Source organism: Leopardus geoffroyi, chromosome A2 (assembly GCF_018350155.1).
Source record: "Leopardus geoffroyi isolate Oge1 chromosome A2, O.geoffroyi_Oge1_pat1.0, whole genome shotgun sequence".
NCBI classification, from domain to species: Eukaryota; Metazoa; Chordata; class Mammalia; order Carnivora; family Felidae; genus Leopardus; species Leopardus geoffroyi.
The window spans coordinates 126,133,196-126,158,223 of NC_059331.1; the positions used below are offsets into that span (position 1 = coordinate 126,133,196).

General features: G+C 37.9%; 1 protein-coding gene across 1 annotated transcript in view; it reads right to left on the reverse strand.

The window, feature by feature from the left end:
- TBX20 (T-box transcription factor 20) overlaps positions 1–25,028 on the reverse strand; it is a 60,161-nt gene that overhangs the window by 21,588 nt on the left and 13,545 nt on the right. The window contains exon 6 of the mRNA XM_045495292.1: positions 14,672–14,748. Within this exon, the coding sequence (XP_045351248.1) occupies positions 14,672–14,748 (77 nt within the window). The remainder of the gene's footprint in view (positions 1–14,671; positions 14,749–25,028) is intronic.

Sequence of the window (25,028 nt, forward strand, 5' to 3'; positions counted from 1 at the left end):
AAATCAAGTTTAATTCTCAAGAATGGGAGGAGAATGGGGAGGGAAGATGCTAAGTAGAATAAGGTTTTAATTATTTATTAACTGAGATTAAAGGAATATTGCTTCCAATGCTTAAAAATAGAGAAAATGAGGGGAAAAATTAAGTTACTAGTTAATTTCAATACTGCTTACAGTAGGGGACCTAGAGAAAATTAGAAAGGGGAGACTAGGAATTTTTTAAAAATATTAGTGTACAGGAAGACAAAATAAGAGTACAAACCTTCATAGTTATCAAAAAGTTATAAAAAAGAAGGTTGCTAATAAAATAGACCACATAGTAAAAGATTATTCACATAAAAGCCTTATTTATCTATTTAAATATAACAAAGCAATACAACTGAACTGAACTCCAATGTATTAATATGTATATCACATATATATTTTATACTCACATAGTATAGAGGTAGAAAATGTGTAGAGTATGTTAATATTTAAGAAAAGAAGGGAGTCAGGGCACCTGGGTGGCTTAGTCAGTTAAGCGTCTGTCTCTTAATTTCGGCTCAGGTCATGATCTCATGCTTCCTGAGGTCAAGCCCTGGGTCAGGTTCTGCACTGACAGGGCAGAGCCTGCTTGGGATTCTGTCTCTCCCTCGCTCTCTGCCCTTCCCTTTCTCTCTCTCTCTCAAAATAAATATATAAACTTTAAACAAAAAAGAAAAAGAGGAAAAAATATAAATACGTATCTTCTTATAGTAAAAAACACAAAAAACAGTGCTTTTTTTTTTTTTAGGGTTACTTATAGAAGGAGGAAATAGGGTGGAAAGGATAGGATAGAATCTTGACACCTCTGAATAAGCAACATTCTGTAGATCTGTCTTGAAACTAAGTAAATCATTTACTAAGTAATTGTGTAAGAAAATTACATTTTTAATTTAAAAAAAAACCCAGAAAATACAATAAAACAAGTGAACCTAAATGTGTATCATTGGGTAGTAAGCATAACTACATACAGGAATGATTCCAAGTGACTTCAAAATACTCTAGTAGTAAAATACGGAAAAGAAACTAAACAAACAAGCTAAAAACAAACACCCTAGTAGAATCTACACTAAGGACACAAAGAACCACAACAAGAATTTTAGCTATTTTTAGGTGCCATGTTGTTGGAGGTATGTGACATGTGTATTGTGAGATCGCTGTGTATCTACACACTGTGAGATAAAGCACATGAGTAATGACAGAACAATCTATCGTTTCCCTCATTAGTGAGAACTGGATTCTCAGCATGAGAGAAAAGATACAGGTGTAAGGTCAAAGAAGTTAACTAAAGCCTTATCACCCTGAATTTAAATGGAAAGTATTTGTTTGAACTCATGGTGGATTTTATCTTTTTTTTTTTTTTAACATTCATTCATTTTCGAGAGACAGAGTGTGAGTGAGGGAGGGGCAGAGAGAGAGGGAAGACACAGAATCTGAAGCAGGCTCCAGGCTCCCCACTGTCAGCACAGAGCCTGATGTGGGGCTCAAGCCCACAAACTGTGAGATCATGACCTGAGCCGAAGTTGGGTGCTTAACCAACAGCCATCCAGGCGCTCTATGATTTTATCTTTAATGCCCACGTGTGTGCACACACCCTTCAAATTGAAAGCATAAGTGGAAAGGTGGAGGCTCACATTTTACTTATTTGAAGTTTGAGTGCCTGATTCTTACACATTTCAAATACATCATTTTGCCATTTTAAAATGTGAATCTGAAAAATATTCAAAAAAATATTTTCTAATTCCCTAACAATAAACTGGATGAGGATGTGTTAGGAGTCTTTCTAACACTTGCTTTCCCAAAAGCCTTTTATGCTGTTCTCTAAAGGCCCTGAACGTTTCTGGTGCTTGGAGAGAAAAAAGAAAAAAAAAAAATCACAGCCTATTTTCCAATTCTTCATCATAGCTGAGGTACAAAATTAGAAAATGGGTAACAATACCATAGGTGATTGAAATCTGCAGAAATTCTTAGAAAGTATGCATATCCAGGATGTTACTTGGTTACCCTACTCTGTCATCTTTCTTCTGGCTTGAACTACACCTGCTAAAATGACCCTGCGAGCACGTCTCAACCACCACCGCAAAGACAGGAAGGATAAGGTGTTGGCAGAGATCAGATCTCGCCAGTTTTGTTGACAGGCTCAAAACGAAATTCTGAGTTTCTTCATTTCAACCCACAGAGAGGAAACATCACCCTATGGATATAAAATTGCTGGGTAGGAGTTTTCCCCGCTGCTAATATTTCCGCCGTCCCTTAAAGCTCTAAGCCGGGAATCCTCAGACTTTTTCTAAAAAAGCCAAACAGTAAATGTTTAAAGCTTCACATGCTTTATGGTCTCTGTCAGATATACCCAGCTCGGTCACTGTAGCATGAAAGCAGCCACATGCAATACATGAACAGAAAAATGTGATTGTCCTCCAGTAAAACTTGATTTATAGACAACAAGACTTAATTTCATATTCTTTTGCATGTCACGAAGTATTATTTTTCTAATTTTTTCAACCGCTGGAAAAGGTAAAGACCATTCTTACCTTGCGGCCTCTCCCAAACAGGTGGCAGATAGCTGTTTGCCAACCCCTGCTCTAAGCCGCTTACCTGATGAGAGATAGGCCCCACTGACCCTGCACCGCTTCTAATGAACACCTTACTGCCTCAGACACTCTACAAGCAAGCTGAGAGCTGTGTTAGGACCAAACATCACTTTCTTTTTGAAACTGTAAGTCATCACGAAAGACACAGAAATTGTCCACAAAATATGAGCCTCTTTAGCAAAGCTGCCAAAACACTGGCTGCTCTGTGGCTTGATGCAGATGAAACTTCCATCAATTCCCAGAATATCAGATTTGCAACTTTCCTGAAGTTTCCTTCCTCATCTAAATTAATACAGTGGCTTTGAGCTCTGAGCAAAAAGGCCTGATTCTTTCTGGGCTTCTGTCCAAATTTCATGTGTTTGAAAGTTGTATTCAGTGCCAGGGGATTTTAAACTTATTTTATAGAGACTTTCAGTATGCATCCTGAATGAATAAGGTGAGATAAGCCTATGTATTTAATTCTCTGCCCCAATGACATGACTGAGAAAACAGGAAATCAGGTAGAATGCCAAATGCACGGTTTAGCCACAAACAGGAGAGGAGTGAGGGAAGCACCAAGCAGCGTGTCAGGCATCACTGGCAAGCTAGCTGGGGAGGGAATAAAGGGAAGTCCTCGGTCAGAGCTTCACCTAAACCCCACCTTGGAGTAGCAGAGATGAATGATAAAGCCAGGTCTGTGAACAGCTGACAAGGAGCGGCTTCTCACACTCTGGAGGCTAGGACTAAGGAATCCCAGAGTGAGGCTCTCAGCTAACCCCGGGGTGGTTATGATACACTGAACGCCGTGGGCCCATGGCCATGGCTCGCTCTGCTCACTCTGACTCTGGGGGAGGGCTGCAAGGCGGCTGGTTGGAGGAGGTGCTAACTTCTAGGTGCTGAGGCAGACTGAGAGGGGAGCTCAGTCACTGCACGGTGAAAACTCCCTTTCCTACATTCCCTCCCCCCCAATCCACCTGCCACAACTCTGTACCCCAAACAGAATAATTATACTTCCACAGTGGAAATATTATAAAAAAATTAAATTATCACCCTATTCTTGGGTCTGTACCTGAAAGATTTAACAAAGATCCACATGCTTTTATTCAAAATTAATCTCAACTCCCTAACACTAAGCAATCAGATATCCCATTCTGTAGATGAGCTGGGGAAAAGTAATTGGACATTAACAAAACATTCGGCATTTCAAAAGAAGAAAACTAATTTTAAAAACAGGGAAAGGGACACCTGGATGGCTCAGTCAGTTAAGCATCTGACTCTTGATTTCAGCACAGGTCACGATCTCAGGGTGTATGGGATAGAGCCGTGCGTCGGGCTCTGTGCTGATGGTGCAGAGCCTGCTTGGGATTCTCTCTCTCTGTCACCCTCTCTCTCTGACCTCCCCTGCTCATGCTCGTGTTCTCTCTCTCTCAAAATAAATAAATAAACTTAAAAAAATAAATAAAAGATAAAAGCAGAACAAGTGCTCTCTTCTGAAACAGACTTGTTTCAAGAAACAGGAAGAAATATTTTAGTGTCTAATATATATTTTCAAATTTTCAGCAAGATTTAAGACCCCATATTAACAAAACAGGCACTAACGGGCATGAAAAGGAAACCATCGGGATGCGTAAGTATACTCAGAATGTCAAAGTAACAATAACCACATCCTAAAAGAACTCAGAACACAGAACACTGGATGCTGCAGGAAACAAAATCAAACAAATGAGAAACCTTATATAAGAAATTCTCCCAACGTCAGAGTAAAAAAGTTAAGGAGATGAAAATTATTAATTAATAAGAGAAACAGGGAACAGATTTGGGAGATGTAACTAATGTACATATAATAGGAGCCTTGGAGGGTATGAATAGAGCAGGCCACTTAGAAGCAAAAAGAGGAGATAAAGAAGAATGAAAAGACAGTCTGCCTGGGCTGAAAAACGACCTGAGTTTTCAATTTAAAGGGTTTATTTATAGAGGAAACACTAATTTTTACAAACCTACAATCAGATAAATACTGGCCAATTTGTGAGTTTCAAAGAAAATATTCTAAAAGCATTTTATCCAGACAGAGAGAAAAAAGGTAAGTTTCCAACAAAGGGGAGGCAGTGGCACCAGCCTTTATTCCACAGTATTTAAAAGCCAGATGGCAAAGGACAGTTGAAAGGGTCTGGGGGGAAAGACTGCTACCATAATGCTGGCAGATCCTCTGGGATAAACAAGAACTCATAAAGCAAAGGATGCACACATCCTTTCCCAGCCAATTTCTCAACGTTTACCAACAACTGGGAATAAAGTCAGAACATGATTCCAATAATTGGAAAGACTACAGAAATGAGCAATAAACAGTGAAATGACTAGAATTCAATTTAAATGACTATAGTTGATGTACTGTCATCCTTAACAAAAAAACTTTTGAAAAAGATAAAGAAGATACATGAATAAAAATCTGGATTTAAAACCCCAGATCGGGGGCGCCTGGGTAGTTCAGTTGTTTGAGCATCCAACTTTGGCTTAGGTAATGATCTTGTAGTTTGTGAATTTGAGCCCTGCATGAGGCTTGCTGCTCTCAGAACATAGCTTGCTTCAGATCTTCTGTCCTCACCTCTCTGTCCCTCCCCTGCTTGTACACACTCTCTCTCAAAAATAAATAAAACATTAAAAAAAATCCCAAATCATGTAAACCACAATTATGGATGGAGGGGGAGGGGGTAGTACAAAGAAAAATCATATACTAAATATCTCCTATTTTACAAGAAAAGAAAGTATATAGCTTCTGACAATAACAGAAATGTCAATTTTACAATTATGTCTTTTCGAATTTGAAAGCATAATTATTAAAAAGAAATACAGTTAACACTAGAGCAAAGACTTTGGTTTCATAGAAACTATGGTGGGTGCGAAGCTCAACTCACAAATTGTGTGAATAAAGTACCGATCTCTCCAAACTTCCTCTATCTCATCTACCAAACAGGGATGATAATGGTTCTTTATTATAGGCTTATTTTGACGAGTGACTAAAATCAAGTGTGTAAAGTATATAGCCCACTGCCTGACTGTGGAAGTTCAGCTATAATAAAAGGGGTGGGTGGGGGTAAGGTGATAAATATAACAAAAGAAGAGAAAATAAAATGTAAAGCAAATAGCTGAATTAAACAGTGAGCAGAAATATCAAACATATCAATTATTACGATACTGAAGAGGGATTACATTTTTCTATTAAAACACAAAGACCTTCAGACAAAATTTTTTAAAAAATACAGATACTCTTGTTATTTTTAAAAAGACAACATCATTATTTACTCAACATATATGTGAGTTTATACTATGTACCGGCCACTGTTCTAGGACCTAGGGATATAGTAGGAAACAAAAGACAAAGCCTCAGACCCATTCAGATTTGGGGGCAGCACATTCCAGGCGGAGGCCTGGGCATGCTTAGAGAAAAGTGACCAAGAGGAAGGTACATGAGTTCAGAGACAGAACTGAGAAGGTCGGGGCCAGATTCCATAAGACCTCTCAAGCCATGTCTGGACTGGGATTTTACTATCAATGAGAAGGTGAGTCACTGGAGAGCTCTGAGCAAGAGTGATATGGTCCAATTCCCTTTCCTCGACAGTGAAAGTACACCATTCTGACTGGTGTACTAGAAATTGACCTAAGGGCAGTAAGAGTAGACGTAGAAAGATCAATGAGAAAATTAGTGTAATAATCTACTAAAGAGATGATAGTGTCTCAGAGAAGGGTGGTAGCAGTGGAGATGGTAAGGAAGCAGTTGGACTCCTCCGGACATAGCTTGAAAGATTAGCTGACTGTTTGGATGTGGGAAGAGAAAGAAAAAGAAGAGCCAAGGATGACTGCCAGCCTTTTGGCCAGAGCCGTGGAGGGATGTGGTTGCCCACAGCTGAGATGGGAAGGGTAAGGGGAGAGCAGGTGTGGGAGACAATGACTGGGCATCCTGTCTCAGATGTGTGAAATCTGAGAAGCCCTTTATGGGGAGAGGGAAGAGTAAAAGAAATAGCCAGTCAGATCTTTGAATCTGAGAGGACAGAACCAGAGATGTACATTTAATAGTGATCAGCATATAATATCATGAAACCAGGTCAATTTACCCAGGAAAGAAGTGCAGATTGAGAAAGAGAGGTCCCAGGATGAAGGCCTGGAACACATCACTGTCTAAAGATGGAGGACAAGAGGAAGAACCAACCGGGGGGTGGAGAAAGAATGGCCAATGGAGTAGAATAAAAACCAGAAGAGTGAGAGGTCTTAGAAGCCAAGAGGAAAGTAGGAGAGAATGAACAAGTGTCAAACCTGACTGACAGGACAAGGAAGACGATGACTGACACTGTCCATTGGATTTAGCGATGGAGAGGTCACCGGTGACCTGGACAAGGGCGGACTGGTGGAGAAGAGGGGGAAAGCCTGAAAGGCAGGGTAGGAAAGACAAAGGGAAGAGAATAGACACAACTCGTAAGGAGCTTTATTATAAGGAGCAGGAAATTGAAAACATTAGTAATTCAAGAGACAAATGGGATCTAGAGATGATTGTCAAATGTCAGGATACTTGATGATGCAAGAGAGAGGGAGTATATTGCTATAGTGACAAAGATTTTTAAAAACTAAAAGGCAAATAAAAGAAAGCAAAAACTTAAAAAGTACGGCAATGTAAGAATAGGCAAAGTAGAATCCAAGACAAAAAGCATTAAATGGGATAGAAATTAATATATATTTCTGATAAACTATGGAACTTAACTAGTTAAACAAGTCTTCCCCATAAGAGTACTTCAAGACTGTAAAACTTCCTTGCATTTTTAAACTGATCCAGACTCAAAAGGAACATATTTCAATTCATTTGAACAAACTAGCAGAAACCTGATACCAAAAACTGACAGAAAAGGGAAGAAGAAACAAAGTTAAATCTCTGTTAAAAAATTGATAAAATGTCTTAAAGAAAATAGGAGTAAATTAAATCCAGCAACAGATTACAAGAAAACCAGATAAAATCCAGACAGGATTTATTCCAGAAATAAACTGATAGCTCCACATAGACAACAGGACTATAATTATTCATATTATTATTTAAAAGTAGAAAAATAGGGGTGACTGGGTGGCTCAGTCGGTTAAGCATCCGACTTCAGCTCAAGTCATGATCTCACAGTCCATGAGTTCAAGCCCCGCGTTGAGCTCCGTGCTGACAGCTCAGAGCCTGGAGCCTGCTTCAGATTCTGTGTCTCCCTCTCTCTCTGCCCCTCCCCTGCTGATGCTCTGTCTCTCTCTGTCTCAAAAATAAATAAGAACATTAAAAAAATTTTTTTAAGTAGAAAAATAATTAAAATTGTCTCAGATGTTAAAAGATTATTAAATATAAATCCATTTAATATTCAGGATAACAAAAAATTATTTAGGCATAGAAAGGTATTGCCTCAACATGATAAAGAATATCCATCTGAAACCCACTGCCAATGAAAACCATATATGATGATCAAATATTTGAGGCATTGCTAAACAAGTCAAGAACAAGAGAATAATGCCAACTACAATCATTACTTTTCAATAGGGTCTTGGAAATTTTAGTCAGTGTAGTAAAACAAGGAAAAGACATTTTTAAAAGTATAGCTATAAGAAAGAAAAAAGATAAAATTATCATTTTTTTTACAAATTATACAGCAATCTGAGTAGAAAACTCAAGAGACTAAAAGGAAAAATTATTAAAACTCTTTTTTTAAGTTTCATCAAAATGGCAGTATGCCCAACACGGATAGGAATCGATAGCTTTTTACAGGCTATACTAGGTAGATTCTAATTAAAAATTCTACTTTCAAAAGCAAGCTCTCTCTTCCCAAAAATCTCTCTGGTGCAGTGCCATCCAGTACAAAGGTAGTGTGAGCCATATATGTAATTTTAAATAGTCTAGTTGTCACATTTAAAAAAAAATAGGCGAAATTAATTTTAATATGTTTAATATGTCCAAAGTATCATTTTTAAAAGTTTATTTTGAAAGAGAGAGAGAGAGAGAGAACAAGCACAAGCAGGTGAAGAGAAGAAGAGAGAAATAGAAAGAGAGAAAGAGAGAGAGAGAGAGAGAGAATCCCAAGCAGTCTCCAAGCTATCAGCATGGAGCCCGACATGGGGCTTGAACTCACAAACTGTGAGATCATGACCTGAGCCAAAATCAAGAGTCAGATGCTTAACTGACTGAGCCACCCAGGCACCCCCAAAATATTATTTTAATATCTAACAATATTTTAAAACAACTTTTGAGATATTTTCATTCTTTTTTCAAGGAGCCTTCAACATCATGGGGTTTGTTTGTTTGTTTGTTTGTTTGTTCTGACAGCACATCTCAATGGGAATAGCCACATTTCAAGTCCTCACTTGACATCATCTATGGTGACCATCAATGGTCAAGCCATCTATGGTCAAGGGCCATTGGTGAAATAGGACAGTGTAGCTCTAGTAGACTTAGCTATGTGCCTAAGAAAATTTGGGGCCTAAGAAAATATGGTTGGGACTTACAAACTTGAAAATCTCAAAACTTCTAAGGAACACAAAAAGACATTTTAGTAAAAGGACAAACATATGACATATGCCCAGAAGGAAGTCCCAATACTGTAAAGATACCAATTTTCTCCTCCAACTTATTATATAAATGGAACATAAGCCCGGTCAAATTTCCAATGACTTTTTTGGGGGAAGATCTGACAAAATGATTCCAAAGACTGGAAGCATAAATGTCAAAGAATAGCAAGAAAATTTGAAAATAACAAGTAAAAACGTTTGGAGTTTGTCATATCAGATATCTAAGTATCAGTTTTTATATATTTTATCAATTTATAAACATTAAAACGATGCAATACTGGAAGTTTGATAAAGAGACTATAAAAACTACTACAGGTAAGAATCTAATATATGATAGGGGGAATTATAAATAAGTGGGAAAGGAATATGTTAGTAAATACATGTATTGGAACCACTTATAAAAAATGTACAGTACACATGTCTATTTTATATCTTACATCAAAATAAATACTGCATGACTTTTTAAGTGAAAAAATAGAAAGCTGTAAGGTGACAGAAGTCTGCAGTTGAACATTTACATATTTATATAATTCTGAAGTAGGGGGCCTCTTAATAGAAATCATAAAGTAAAAGAAAAACAGATTGGTGATAAAATACTCTATCGAAAACATTTAAAAAGCTAATTTCAAACTGGTAAAGTGGTCCAGTATACATAAACAATAAAAATACTAATACATACTAAATATTATATATAAAATACTAAAAATACTATTACATAAGTAGCTTGTATAGATCAGTAAGAGAAAAAATGAACAATACAAAAGAAAAAAGAGAGGGTTAATGACAAACAGGCCAACTTACAAAAGAAAGGACAAATTTTCACCTATCAAATTGGCAAAGATGAAAAGACAGTGATTATGTTTGACAAAGGTACAAGAAATGGGCACTCTTGACCATGACATGGACAATCATTCTTGAGGGAAATTTGGCAGTATGTATGAAAAGCGTTAAAAACGTGTATCTTTCCCTTTTTCTGAGGTACCTAAACTAAGCAAATTCACAGAGACAGAAAGTAGAACAGATATTACCAGGGGCTGAGGGAGGACCAATGGGGAGCTACTAGTGAATGAGTACAGACTTTCTGATTGGGATGATGGAAACATTCTAGAAATGTATAAATTAGTGATGGTTGCACAACACTGTGAATATACGTAATGCCACTGAATTCTATACTCAAAAATGATTAAAATGGCAAACTTTAGGTTGCAATGTTACCACAATTTTTAAAAGGTTTTCTATTGCATGACTATAAACATTCATTAAACCATATTTCTATTATTGAATATTTAGGTTTTTCCCAAATTTTTAACGATTAACAAATATGATTAAAACTTAGACCCAGTATTTTCATTTGTTAGGATTTATCCTATGATAATAATGAAGAATATGGGTAAAGATATGTATTTTCCTCCTGGCCCTGTTTATAATAATAGAAAGTGGGAAATGTAAATAACTAATATATAGGATTGGTCACATAAATGATCATACACAGTGGAAAATTAGGCAGCTATTGAAAAGTATACTACAGACAAACATCTACTGATATTAAGGGGAAATGATTAAAAACAGTATGTATGTTGGGGCGCCTGGGTGGCGCAGTCGGTTAAGCGTCCGACTTCAGCCAGGTCACGATCTCGCGGTCCGTGAGTTCGAGCCCCGCGTCGGGCTCTTGGCTGATGGCTCAGAGCCTGGAGCCTGTTTCCGATTCTATGTCTCCCTCTCTCTCTGCCCCTCCCCCGTTCATGCTCTGTCTCTCTCTGTCCCAAAAATAAATAAACGTTGAAAAAAAAAACAAAAACAAAACAGTATGTATGTAAACTTTAAAGGAAGTAAATGCATAGGAAAGTACCTGGAAGAATATATAAATTTTTGTTAGCAGTATTACCACTGAGTGAATGGGATTTGTTACGTATTTATGCTTTTTTTTCTTGTTAGTATTTTTCTGCAATGAGCATGAACTCTCTTTGAAAAAAAAAAAAACTAATAAAAGAAACTTAATTTTGAAGAAATCATTTAGTAACCCTCCCAGTTATTTCTCCTTTCTCAGAGGCAACACTGTGCTTTCACTTACTATACAAAGTGCCCCCCCGCCAAGAAAACATCAGCTTGACAGATTGTTTATTATTATCTGACAGACCAGCAGGTATTTCTTTCCCTGAACTAAATAACTATGAATGTGGTTATATGAAGAAATCCCTAGGGCACCTGGGTGGCTCAGTTCGTTAAGTATCCAACTTCTACTCAGGTCATGATCTCACGGCTTATGAGTTCGAGCCCCACGTCAAGCTCTATGCTGACAGCTCAGAGGCTCCAGGCTTTGGATTCTGTGTCTCCCTCTCTCTCTGCTCCTCCCCTGCTCACGCGCAGTCTCTCTCTCTCTCAAAATTAAATACACATTTAAAAAAATAAAAAAAATAAGAAATCCCTTTGGGCTTTGGTTTGCTTCTAAGCTGTGCAAAGTATCCAATGAAAATACTTTCTACTTTTGCTAATGAGGTGGGTTTCCTTTTAGAAATGAGGGAGATGCTGTCACTGAGGAGTAAGGCTACATGTGAAGCATGTTAGACATTCAAGTATCTGACCAGAACCTAGTAAAATGAGAGCAAGAAAAGCGTAATGCCTTATACAGTATCCCAAAAGCATATGCAATCGTAGAAGAAATAACATTATAATAGAGGTATACAGCAAACAGATCCAGTCCCAAAGGCGTTTTTGTTTGGGTGTCCCATATAGTAGTTGTAAATCTAGAACAGGAAACTTAAAATAATTAAGATCACATATTTATAACATCATATTCAATTAGGTTAGAAAAGTGCAATTTCTGTCATCATGTCATAAAAAGATGTGTTTTTCTCTCAGATCTCTTATAAAGAAAAGTCTCCTCTATTGTTACAGATAGGGCTGTTTTCAATCAGTTACAAGGAGCAATTCAATTACTAGATGGTTTAGTGCAGTAACTGACTCCAGACTAATTTAATTTCTTTAGGTCTCTAAAGATCAATTGATCTGATTTGACCCATCCCCAAAGGCTGTTTAGGGAAAATTCAGACTTAAATACCTGGAAATGAAATCCAAACCTTGGCCAATTTCACACTAGTTAGGTCATCTTGCAAACTTTCAGCTGGTCACAGAAGATGCTCTTTTTGCTCTCAGACCATTGAAAGCTACTCAGCTTCACGTTCATGTGACTGCTTCCCACATCAGGATGCTTATTCAATAAGTGGAAAATGTGCCTGCATGTATTATTAAATCTGCTGTTCTAAAGGGCAGTCAGTCTGGGGACTCACATCTCATGAGCGCACGTGCAACTAAGAGGCTATTTTTACTCTAGGAGTAGTTTATTAAGACTACTAAAGTACACTTAGATGGGGCAAAAAATAATAATATAATTATTTCATATTTTTATATTTATAAGGTATTTCATAACTGTTATCTTACTTGGTTCTCATAACAAACCTATGAAGTGAGCAGGGTTATTGTTCCCATAGGAAACAGACTCAGAGGCTAGGAGACTTCTCCAGGATCATTGTGCCAGTAAAAGGCAGAGCTGGGAGTCTAACTGATGAGTTTGTCCCCCAGTATATTATACCCATCCTTTGATTTGAGACAGAAGATAGGGCACACACTACAAAAACACACCACTACGGCCCCACTGAGCCACTGTCTTCATTCTTACCTGCTACCTGACTTAAACAGACAAGTTCACTTATGATTCCACCTGTACACATCTCCTTTGCATCAGTGCCTCTGGCGTCCCAGAAACAAATGAAAAAGGTCACGCTTGAATGAGAGCAGCCTTTGCAAATGGACTCATTTGTCACCCACACTGCTGATGCTACATTCTCACTGACTTCAGTCTCAAGGCCTGTCTGCCTGCCTTTGTCCCACCTAATTAGAGAGCTACCCACTTGGAGTCTCTCTGCAGTTTGCAATGGATTTTCTTTTCTTTTAAAAAAATTTTTTAATGTTTATTTATTTTTGACAGGGAGAGAGAGAGAGAGCGAGCATGAGTGGGGGAGGGGCAGAGAGAGAGGGAGACACAGAATCCGAAGCAGGCTCCAGGCTCGGAGCTGTCAGTGCAGAGCCCAACGCAGGGCTTGAACTCACGGACCGCGAGACCATGACCTGAGCTGAAGTTGGACGCTTAACTGACTGAGCCACCCAGGCGCCCGTGCAATGGATTTTCAACCACAAGCTCAATTTTCTTTCCCTGATCTCAGCACCCACAGCCACTTGTCAAGCTCCCCAACCACTTAATGTCTCTCTTTTACTCAAATCCCATAGCACCTGCCCCACTTTCAGCCTATCCTGCTGGCTTCTCCACCTCCCCACTGAGTCTCTATATCTGTTTCTCCAACTCAAAACCACCCACCCCCCATGCTCTGCCACTTGGGAAGGCTGAGGGAAGGATCAGAAAGATGTTGTTAAAATGTGTAATTAGTTCTTCATCTGCAATTGCCAGGACAGGTTGGAAAGAAGTGCGGAGGTCAGGAGACGTGACCATATGGTAGGTAACACAGGGTGTGACAGAAACGTGTAGCAGTTAGTAGGGAAATTACACAAAGATTTGGAGGTAAATTAAACCTAAAGACTAGTGGTGAGGGTACACCACCTGTCAAAGACTTCAGGCCACATGAAAGAATAAGTTCAGAAGATAAAAAAGGTCTAAAGATCTAATGTGTAACATGGTGACTAGAGTTGATAACACTTTTTTTATAATTGAAATCTGCAAAGAGAGGAGAACTTAAATGTTCTCATACAAAAAAAAAAAAAAAAAGTACAGAAAGTTACATAGTAGGTGTAAGAGTTACAAATAATCAGGTTGAAAAATCTTCTCCCTATGAAAAACACACATTTTTTTGACATTCCTATGGGCAAGCTATGGATCTCATTATAGTCATTACTCATCACATAGATGGCCTCGCAATGTGTGAACCATTTCAATTAAGTAAAAAGTGAAGTTACAGGCACACGATTGTCACTTGTCTTCTTAAAGGTCCTGAGATCTGATGTCTCTCCTACAACATAGACGCAGTCTACACCATAGGTAAAATATGTGCCTTGAATTAAATTAGATCTCCTTGCTTCGACATTCCAAACTACTCATATTCTTCATGCTAGCAAATATGTCCACTTCAGAAGGCAAAGGCTATCAAAATTCCATTTCTCTACAGATTGCCACTTGAGACATGAAGCTTAGTATCATCAAAAGGATTGAGTCATTGATAATGAAGAAACCCTATTTTTTACAGTTGAGTAAATGTCCCAACCAAAAAAAAACCACTTCCTTGGAAAATAGCACAGAGCAGATGCAGACATAGCAGCTGTCAAAGCTTAAGCAGCTGCATATCTAAGGGTTTATAGGTGGAAGGGGAAGTGGGGTGGCGAATCGGAGACTATCTACAGCAAGGTTATGGTTCTTTGGCGTTGAAAGGAGTGTGTTCCTACAAACTCGCTCTTTTTTTTATCTTATCTGGACAAAAAAGTAAACAGAAAATTCTCATTACCTCTCAATGTCAGTGAGCCTGGAGGAGTCCCGGAATCCTTTGGCAAAAGGGTTGCTATCTATTTTCAGCTTGGTTATCTGGAAAGGAATGAATGGGCAACAAGACAGTATCATTTCCGAGGTTTGAGTTTGTTCATTTTCCATGACACCCCAAGAAAACTTAATGTCTCTCAGGACCGTGGGAAGGGTGGAAAGTGACAGAGAAGTTCGCAGGAGGGATGGATCACAGCCGAGTGGGACAGCTGATCAGGGAAGGCCTCAGAGAGGAGGGATTTGGAGACCGGCTGGTCCTGGAGAACAGGCTGAAGGTCAATGTATAGAGACAAATGGTGGGGGTGAAGCTTTGTGAACACTGTGGCTGCACTGTGAAGTATTGAAGAGGGCAGTGAGTGAGGGAGCTGTCTAGGCCAGCACTGGTGGGTGATGAGGAATAGAAACAAGAATGTTGCCTCATGCTGAGTTGGCAGCATCATTTGTGAATCCTATAGGCACATACGTATACCACAATGGATGCAAAGATAAAATGGCCAATAATAGCTTCATGTTCAATACTAGATTGAAATCCATGACATAAATACATGATATAAAACTTTCAGAGTATAATTTACCCCTGCTCCCCTTTCCATCTGACCAAATTAGAATCAGTCTTTTGTTATCCTCCAGTACAATGCTATTTATAGACTCCGTGCTTACACAGGAAAAAAAAAAAATTCCCTAATAAGAATCATAGTCTGAAGTCCTGAGTACCTACAATGTCCTAGTCATAATTCCCACAGTATTAATATTAATGTAAAAAGATCCATTAAATCGTATGTACTGTCCATCCAAAGAAATAGACATCAGGTTAAGAAGCAAAAAAATAAAAGAAACACCGATTAAAAGATACCTGACTTGTAAAATTCATGATTAGAGCCGAAAAGAACCCAGGAGGACCAGGACACGACTAATAGATATCTGAATTAGAACCACAGACACCTTTAAACAGAGTCATAGGCCATGGGTATCAAAACAAGAACCCATGTAAATCTTTAGAGAGAAATGCACAGAACAGTCTTAACCTGAAGAAAAAGTTACAATTGAGGCACATCCTCCTCGTAAGCACTAAACATCAAAATAACCTGAAATACTCTTATGCCAAAATGCAACTATTCCTCTGATTAGAGTGTATCTGCTGTTCATTTTAAATAACACCTAAAGAATTGCTTTTTTTCATTACAAAAGAAAGGCATTTTTTCCATTTTGAGTTTTCTAAATATGAACTAACCAACGTACAAGCTGCAAAGAAGCTGTTTGTCTCACGTAAACTAGAACTTCCTGCACTATCCTATTCAGAGACTGCACTGCTCTGCCGTGAACACTGGCAGGATATAAGATTGATCATTGGATACTATTAAGTCCTAAGAGTACTCGACAATATCTCACAAATGTTTATTTTTAGCCTTTTCACGCTAGTGCAGCCAAAAAAAAAAATTACTAATTTCCTTTTCAGCTTAGTTAATGGACATTGGTAAATAAGGAAGAAAATAAGAAAACTGTTCTTAGTGAATAACAACAGCTAATTTAAGTTTGCATATAAAGAAATAGCCAGGACCTCTGAGGTTGCCTGGTTGATGGCCACCCAGGGTTCATACAGAACCTTCTCTACCTCTCCACCACCACTTCCATAGCCATGGATTTCTCAAGGGTCAAGTCTGTGTCAGTCCTTCTTTCAGAGTAGGATTTAGGTTTGGGCTGTTTGTTTGTTTTATTTTTGTTTGGGGGGGGCAAGTGAGCAAAGGGCTGAGAGAGAAAGAGAGGAGAGAGAGAATCTCACAAGGGGCAGGGAGAGAGAAAGAGAGAGAGGGAGAAGTGGGGCTCACCCTGAAGTGGGGCTCGAGCTCACCCAATGCAGGACTGGAACGCACAAACCGTGAGATCGTGACCTGAGCTGAAGTCGGATGCTTAACCGACTGAATGACCCAGACGCCCCAGGATTTAATTTTGAAGGTCAATTTTCAGGATGAAGGAGAAATTTTTTATTTGTTTGAAATAAACTGTAAACATCCTCTAAAGCACAAGCAACTCCTATGTTCTAAAAACGCCAACAAGAGTTTTAAATCCTCAGATAGGAGCTATGTCTCTTTCTACTGAATAACTGTAAGTTAAAACGCTTTCTATTTCCAAAGTGCCTTATAGTTCACGAAAATGCTTTCACAATCATTCATCAACACGTCTTTAACGAGGACCGATTACCTATCCTGTACTATGCTAAATGTTGGATCGTGCAAAACTGAAGAACACATGGTCCCTGCCCTAATGGAGCTTAAAATTCCAAGGCACAAAGCAGAGGGATACATAGCTTCCCAGAACAGACGGTGACTTACAGGCCACTAAAGATGGTGGCACCATAGTCACTGAAGTGCTAGTGATGTTAAGGGTGAACCAAACCCAGATGAAAATTTCAAACCAAAACTGTGAGGTAGGACAGTAAAGGCTTCCTTCAGGCTCAAGTCCCATAACCTAAAGAATAAATTTTTATTTTTTTATTTTTATTTTTTTTATTTTTATTTTATTTTTCAACGTTTATTTATTTTTGGGACAGAGAGAGACAGAGCATGAATGGGGGAGGGGCAGAGAGAGAGGGAGACACAGAATCGGAAACAGGCTCCAGGCTCTGAGCCATCAGCCCAGAGCCTGACGCGGGGCTCAAACCCACGGACCGCGAGATCGTGACCTGGCTGAAGTCGGACGCTTAACCGACTGCGCCACCCAGGTGCCCCAATAAATTTTTAAAGTGAATAAAGTTTTACGGAGACAATGGCAGATATCTGATGGAAAAGCTAATTTTGAAAGAAGTTCTTTTACAACCATTCCAAATGTGACTACCAAGCTTTGTTTGAGTCTTCACAAACTAATAGAAAGTATGATCTATCTGGCATAATGATTAAAAGGCTGTTGATCTGCTTTGTCCCTGTAAAGGATTTTAAAAATTATATTCGCTCTTCTTCATTATTTTCAAAAGGTAAAGACTAGTGGCTCAGAACGTGATGACTGTCGTAGAGAATAAATACTCTCAGCATGTGTGTGTTGCTCGAGTGATACGTCACCATATCTCATATTACTGCCATGACTCTGAAGAAGTGAATCACATTCAACAGGTGTTCAGATTTCTTTGGGATTTTCTTTCAGTATTAGAATTTTATTTTATTTTATTTTATTTTATTTTATTTTATTTTATTTTAATGTTTATTTATTTTTGAGAGAGAGAGCACGAGGTGGGGAGGGGCAGAGACAGAAGGGGACAGAGGATCCAAAGCAGGTTCTGTGAGGATAGCCTGATGCGGGGCTCAAACTCAAGAACCGTGAGATCATGACCTGAGCTGAAGTCATAAGCTTAACCAACTGAGCCACCCAGGCACCCCAGAATTTTCTAGTTCCAACATCTTTTCACTCCCTCTTTCATAATCCCCAGGCAGATCAATGGTAGCTTTTTTTCTTCACATTTTGATAGGATTTCAAAAGTACAGGAAAGATTCAAGAATAGTACAAGGCACTCTCATACACCTAGTTTTACCAATTGGTTATAGCAATGATTTGACTTTAGTGTGCTAATTAGAAAAGGAGCTCAAGACAATAACCAGCTATTTACTTTTCTCTATAGACCATTTTATCGAATTTCAGGGAAAATAACTGCTTTTGGAAGTCAGAAGGAAAAAAGCTGAATTGATGATACTAAAATTGTATGGGGGCCCTGGATTACCACTACAATCGTGAACAGGTTTTATTAACACCTGATTAGCAGCACAAGGACTAGGAGTTAAATTTCCTAATGCATCCACCGTGTCCACAGCGGGTATCACTGGTCTCTGAGTTTGCTGGGGTGTTAACAATAAGACCCCAGAAATGTCTGTTGAAGTTTGCTTCAAGAACAAGCAATCAGAAATACGATTTCATCTTTTTGCCAGTGATGGGCTAGCAAAACTCTTCTTGGATTGACACAAATAGCATTTTATTTTGTTTTCTAATTTTAAAATAAAATAATTTTTAAATAGCAAGATTTTAACGTTCTAGGTAATCATGCATTTTTAAAAGGTCACGCATAGATTTTATTCCATGGATATTCCAATAAAAACTAGTAGTTACATTGAAAGACATTTATTTCTGAAGATAGAGTTGCATACCCCTTTGTGAAATTTGTGATAACTGAAAAAGTTATACCATCCAAGAACTGATTAGAGAAAGGACTTGAGTTACAGACGGTGATCTAAGCTGGACATCATTTCATTTGTTCTCTAACACAGAATCCCTGCCACGACATGCCAACACTGTTGAACAATATCATCCGTGTCAAGGGTAATACTACAAAAGGGTCCCAAAATAGTGATCAAACATAATACATTAGAAATAAAATGAAACTACAGGTATAGTTTACAGTTTAAAAACAAATTTTAAAAGCAGCGTTTTTCATTTTGTGAGGAAAAGCATTAAAGGGCAGGCTTCCTGCAGTCTGGTGGGTGCCTGCATTTATGCAAATCGCTGACTACTTCAGGCCAGAATATACTGCTGTTTCTTCACCTGTTATCTTAATAGAATACATTTCTTTTTTTGTAAGTAGGATTCTTGCCCAGTGCAGAGCCCATTACGTGGCTTGAACTCATGACCCTGAGATCAAAACCTGAGCTGAGATCAAGGGTCGAATGCTTACCCGAATAAGTCCCTCAGACACCCCAAACATAATGCATATCTTAACCAAGAAAAATTCACTCTTTTAACATCTCCTTTATCTATAGATAATAAATGTATGCAGAACTGAAGAGCAGATTTTGACACAGCCAGCTGCACCAAGGAGAAGGGGACCTTTCCCAGTGGTTACTACTCCATGTAATATCACTGGACTCTGAATCCAGCTGGCCCTCAGAGACCATTTCTCCAACTATCAGGAAAAGATCTGTCCAAAGGCATTTTAAAAATGAAACCTGACCTACACTTCAACTCTACAGCAATGGTCTGCCTGCTCAAAAACAATGTATGACCTTTAAATCTTAAATTATAAAATAGTTTGTTGAAAGTGTAATGTATTTAGGTTTTATCTAATAACATAAGGAAATGCAATCATTTCCTCACGAAAACTAGAGGGAAAAAAAAAACAACAAAAAATGTCCCATTTTCATTACTTACAAATAAAACTACCAGCCACAATACAGGAGAAGCTTTTTCACAAATTCTGTTGAAAACTGATTTCACTTTTAATAGATATAAAAGTAACAGTGCTATCTAAAGAGATACAAAGGTGAGCCTCAGTGTGAACTTCTAAATCTCTCTCTTCTTTCTATTCTTTGTGCACAAAAAATTCTAATACTTATCCTAAGTACGTGTTTATTTCCTATATATTTACTTTATTGTATATCTGCTGTAGGGAAATAGTACACAAGCATGGGATAGCTGTGAAAATGCAGTAGAGGTGGGGAGGCTTGAGAAAGAATCAAGGATAACTTTAGAAAATTGCTTAAGACTAAGGAAAACATTAACCCCCAGACTGATTTATTCATCCCGCATGTGTTTATTGAACACATGAATTTTTATTGGTCTTGTGAGGTTTATGAACCATTTACAAAACTGGCTTATTAGTATACCAAATTAAAATCTTCCACTATTACCTGAATTTCAAATATATACATGGCATGGGAATTATGGTTTAGCAGTACATGTAAAGAAATAAACTCAGTCACAGCAGGATCTATTGAAAAAATTCGTTCTGAATTTAATCACTCCTATTTAAAGGTTATTTAGCAATGAAGTGATATACTAATCACATTAATATTTATACTTAATGATGCAGTGAATGATAGCTAGTAACTGGTGAATGGATTTTAAGCCCACTTATAATCTCAATTAGAAATAAACATTTGCAAGATGAAAAACTAGTGTCAGGATGTGTGTTTATTAGTATCTCAGTCTATTTTAATGTATTTTACAAATTCATTGTCCAAACCTTAACACTGTCAATGGTCATTTCCTTGGGCTTGCAATGCCAACAAAAAGGAGAACCTCAGTTTTTTTCATCTACAAAATGGGTCTCATGGGGTCTTCTCCAGGAGACGAGTGTCAGAATTAAATGAGATACTGAGAAAAAAAGAGATTTTTTTAATTTAAATTAAAACTAATAAACCCAAACCATGAACTGTAGTTGGATCCTAGTTCAGAGGGGGTAAATGAAAAATTATAAATTTTTATAACAAATTATAAATTTGTTGGTCCATCCTGGAAATTTTAGTATGAACTGAATTTTAGAAGATATTAAGGAATAATTCTTATTAATTTTCTCAGCTGTGATAAAGACACTGTGCTTACAAAAATAATATTCTTATTGTCAGTATATACTTGTAGAAGTATTTACAGGGAAAGTATCATGACGTATTCAACTTAGTTTCAAATGATTGAAGGGAGGAGGAAAGTACATACAGAGAAACAGGGCAGGCGAGGTCCAGCAAATTTAGCAAAATGTTAAGTGCTGAATCTGGGTGCAGAATACATGAGGTTCATTTTACCATTTATTTAACTTTTGGATATTTGGGGGTTTTTTTAGTCTTTTTTTTTTAATTAACATACAGTATAATATTAGTTTTAAGTGTATGATATAGTAATTCAACATTTCCATACAATACCGGGGGCTCATCACAGCAAGTACACTCCTTAAGCCCCATCACCTATTTAACTCAGATCCTGACCCACCTCCCCTCAGGTAACCACCCAGTTTGTTCTCTATAATTAAGAATCAATGTTTTGGGGCGCCTGAGTGACTCAGTTGGTTGGGCGTCTGACTTCAGCTCAGGTCATGATCTCACACTCCATGAATTTGAGCCCCGTGTCGGGCTCTATGCTGACAGCTCAGAGCCTGGAGCCTGCTTCAGATTCTGTGTGTCCCTCTCTCTCTGCCCTTACCCCTGCTCATGCTCTCTCTCTGTCTCAAAAATCAATAAAAACATTAAACAAACTTTTTTTAATAAAAAAAAAAAGAATCTGTTTCTTGGTTGGTCTCTCTTGGTTTTTGTTGTTTCTTAAATTCCATACATGAGTGGAATAGTATGGTATTTGTCTTTCTCTGACTGACTTCTTTCACTTAGCATAGTACTCTCTAGTTCCATCCATGTCATTACAAATGGCAAAGTTTCATTCTTTTCATTCTTTTTATTCCATTTTATACATATATATTCATCGAGTGATGAATGGGTAAAGAATGTATATGTGTATATATAGATATACACACACATATAACATCTTCTTTATCCATTCATTAGTCAATGGACACTTGGGCTGTTTCCATTAATTTGGCTATTGTAGACAATGCTGCTATAAACATCAGGGTGCATGCATCCCTTTGAATTAGTATTTTTGTATTCTTTGGGTAAACACCAGTGTTGAGTATTTGAAAATTTTTCTAAATAGGAAGTTCAGTGGAAAACAATTAAATGAGAGAGTGTCATTAAAATGTCTGGCTCCTATTAGCTGCTAGTTTAGGATGATTACTATGCCATTACACTAGCTGCTCTACAGAGTGAACAGTGCCCTGCATGCAGCAGGTAAGTAGTGAGAACTTCCTGAAAAGAAATTTAAAAAATTAACATAAAGAGTTGAAATCCTCTCAAAAGGATGTCTCCGAGTCCACGAGGGTCACAAGCTGAGAGGAGATAAAGTTCTGCTTTCTTGGGGACACCGGGCACCTAAAGCTTAGAGGTGAAGAACACTGACCTTTGAGTCTAACCCCTTGGATTTAAATCTGTGGTGGGAGCAGTAAGGTCACCTTGGATGAATTATTTAATCCCACGCCTCAATTTTCCCAGCTGTAAAATGTAACATAAAAATAGTTTGTTCCTATTTCATAATATCCTTGTGAAGATTAACTAGGACAATGCACTTTAAGTGGTGCCCTGCACATAGTAAGTACCCAAATACTAGTTATTATTATAATTATGTAGGTAAAACCTCCTATCCCATTGTACCATGATCTGAGAGGTGCTACCAGTATTTATGCAGGATTGCTCCTTCACCTACTAAACTGAATCTATGGTGTTATTCTTAGAAACTTCCCTTCAATTTTCTTCAGTTTGCAAATTTCACTAAAAGCCCACAATTTACCTATTCTTGCTTTGGTTTTCTTTACAGAGAATTCTGATAAAAGCAATGAAGTTTTCCCATGACAAGTTTCTATTTGATTCTCAAACATCAATGGGTTTCTTATAGTAGTACAAATCTAATGTTTTATAGTACAAATGCTACAAATTCAATGTGTGTAAAGTGAATGTTTCAGGAATGTTTTCCAAATCTATGAAATCCGTATTACACGTGTCCTCAAAGAAAACCTAGTATCACTGGTGTCAGTGTTTCAGATTCTCAGAGAAACAGTACTAAAGTTGTAGACCTCCGTAGGCGTCATTCTATACCCAACTCTTTAGCTTGGGCATTCTCTGAAAGTATCTACTCTCGTGTTGTTACCTTAAGAGATAACCGATCCTGCTTCAAATTCTATGTCTCCCTCTCTCTCTGCTTCACCCCCACTCATGCTCTGTCTCTCTCTCCTTCAAAAATAAATGAAAACATTAAAAAAAAATAGAAAAAAGGGGTGCCTGGGTGGCTCAGTTGGTTAAGCATCTGACTCCGGCTCAGGTCATGATCTCACAGTTCGTGAGTTCAAGCCCCACATCGGGCTCTGTGCTGACAGCTTAGAGCATGGAGCCTGCTTCAAATTCTATGTCTCCCTCTCTCTCTGCTTCTCCCCCGCTTATGTTCTCTCTCTCCTTCTAAAACAAATAAAAACATTAAAAAAAAAATTTTTAAAGGGGCGCCTGGGTGGCTCAGTTGGTTAAAGCGTCTGACTTTGGCTCAGGTCATGCCACTAATGTGTTAAAATCCCAAAGGTGACAGATCCTCTTTGCACACTCCAGAGACAGTCCAATAGTAACCACATGCCTTATTTATAGAGTGCCTTACCATTTCCAAGGCATGTTTACACACAGTACCTCATTTGATCCTCACAGCAATGGTCAAGATGTTCTGGGTAGTTCTTAGCCCCAGTTTACAGGTAAGGAAAATGGCAGTCACAGAAATTATAGGTGCTTATGTCTTTCAGACACACATCCACTCCTGCCTTTTGCTCACATCCCTTCTTTGGGCTCCCATTTCCTCATTTGTGTAGGGCTCCCCGGGCTCCCAGCTCTTTCCTGAGAGACTTAATACCATACCTCCTCTGGCTGACCATCCCACTCTGGACTCTGAGCCATCTACCAGGCACACCTTACAAATACTCATTCACTCATCACCCAAAATAAAACAACATCAAAACAAGAGGAAAGCAATAGTCCTGGTTATCTTGAAACTAATCAAATAAAAGCAAGATACAAAGACCTTAGAGAGGCCACAAACAACCAAATTTGTCAAGTAAACTTAATGAGTTCCTTTTAGAACAAAAGGAATTCTACTTTTGGTCCTTTGTGACTGTGGAAAAGTTTCTTATCCTCTCTTAGCTTCAGCTTCCTCACTACAGAATGTTCCTATTACCCCCAGCCTTCAAAGTTATGTTGACCAAAAAAGAAGAAAATATACGGGAATGTATCTAACAGTACCTAGCCCTTAGTTAAGACTTTGATAATTACTTATTGAGTTGGACTAAACCTTATAGATGAAGAAATACATAAGCTTGAAATGTGACATATGCCAAAGAGTAAAAGGTATAAAACTCAATATTATAAATTAGATGTCTTGATGTTAATTAAATATATACTGTTTACATGCTCCAGTTTATTATCTAAAGAAATCATTCTACTAGAATTACCTTAAATTACACTAAATAAGCTTCACAAAATGTCTAAAATATCAGTAGTTTGGATAGTTGGCTGGAATATGTGTGTTAGTGTAGCAAAAAAACTGAACCTCTAAATTTTATGAAGAAATAGCTATATAGGTATGATATATATATATCATGAGGTATGATATATATATATCATGAGGCTTTATATATATATATATATATATATATATATATATATATATATATACACCATGAGGCTTTACCAGAAGGAGAAAAAGGAAGCAGGTGATTTTCTCAAGAACAAAATTTGAGAAGGCAGATAGGGCAGGTTTAGCGGGGGAGAGTGGGCAGTGAACAACCTGACCAAGAGTATAAAGATTCTAGACAAGATGGTATAATACAGACCATCATAACTTTGAGCCATGGTCACTCAACACACTTAGAGGTCCTGGGGCTGATACTCCATAGCATTCACCAAAGTCAACTTCGATATTGAGTTCTGGGATTTCATTTCTCTCCACGAAAATGAAAGCAGCTCCTAAATCTTTACCTTATTTAGGACATAAATGGTGAA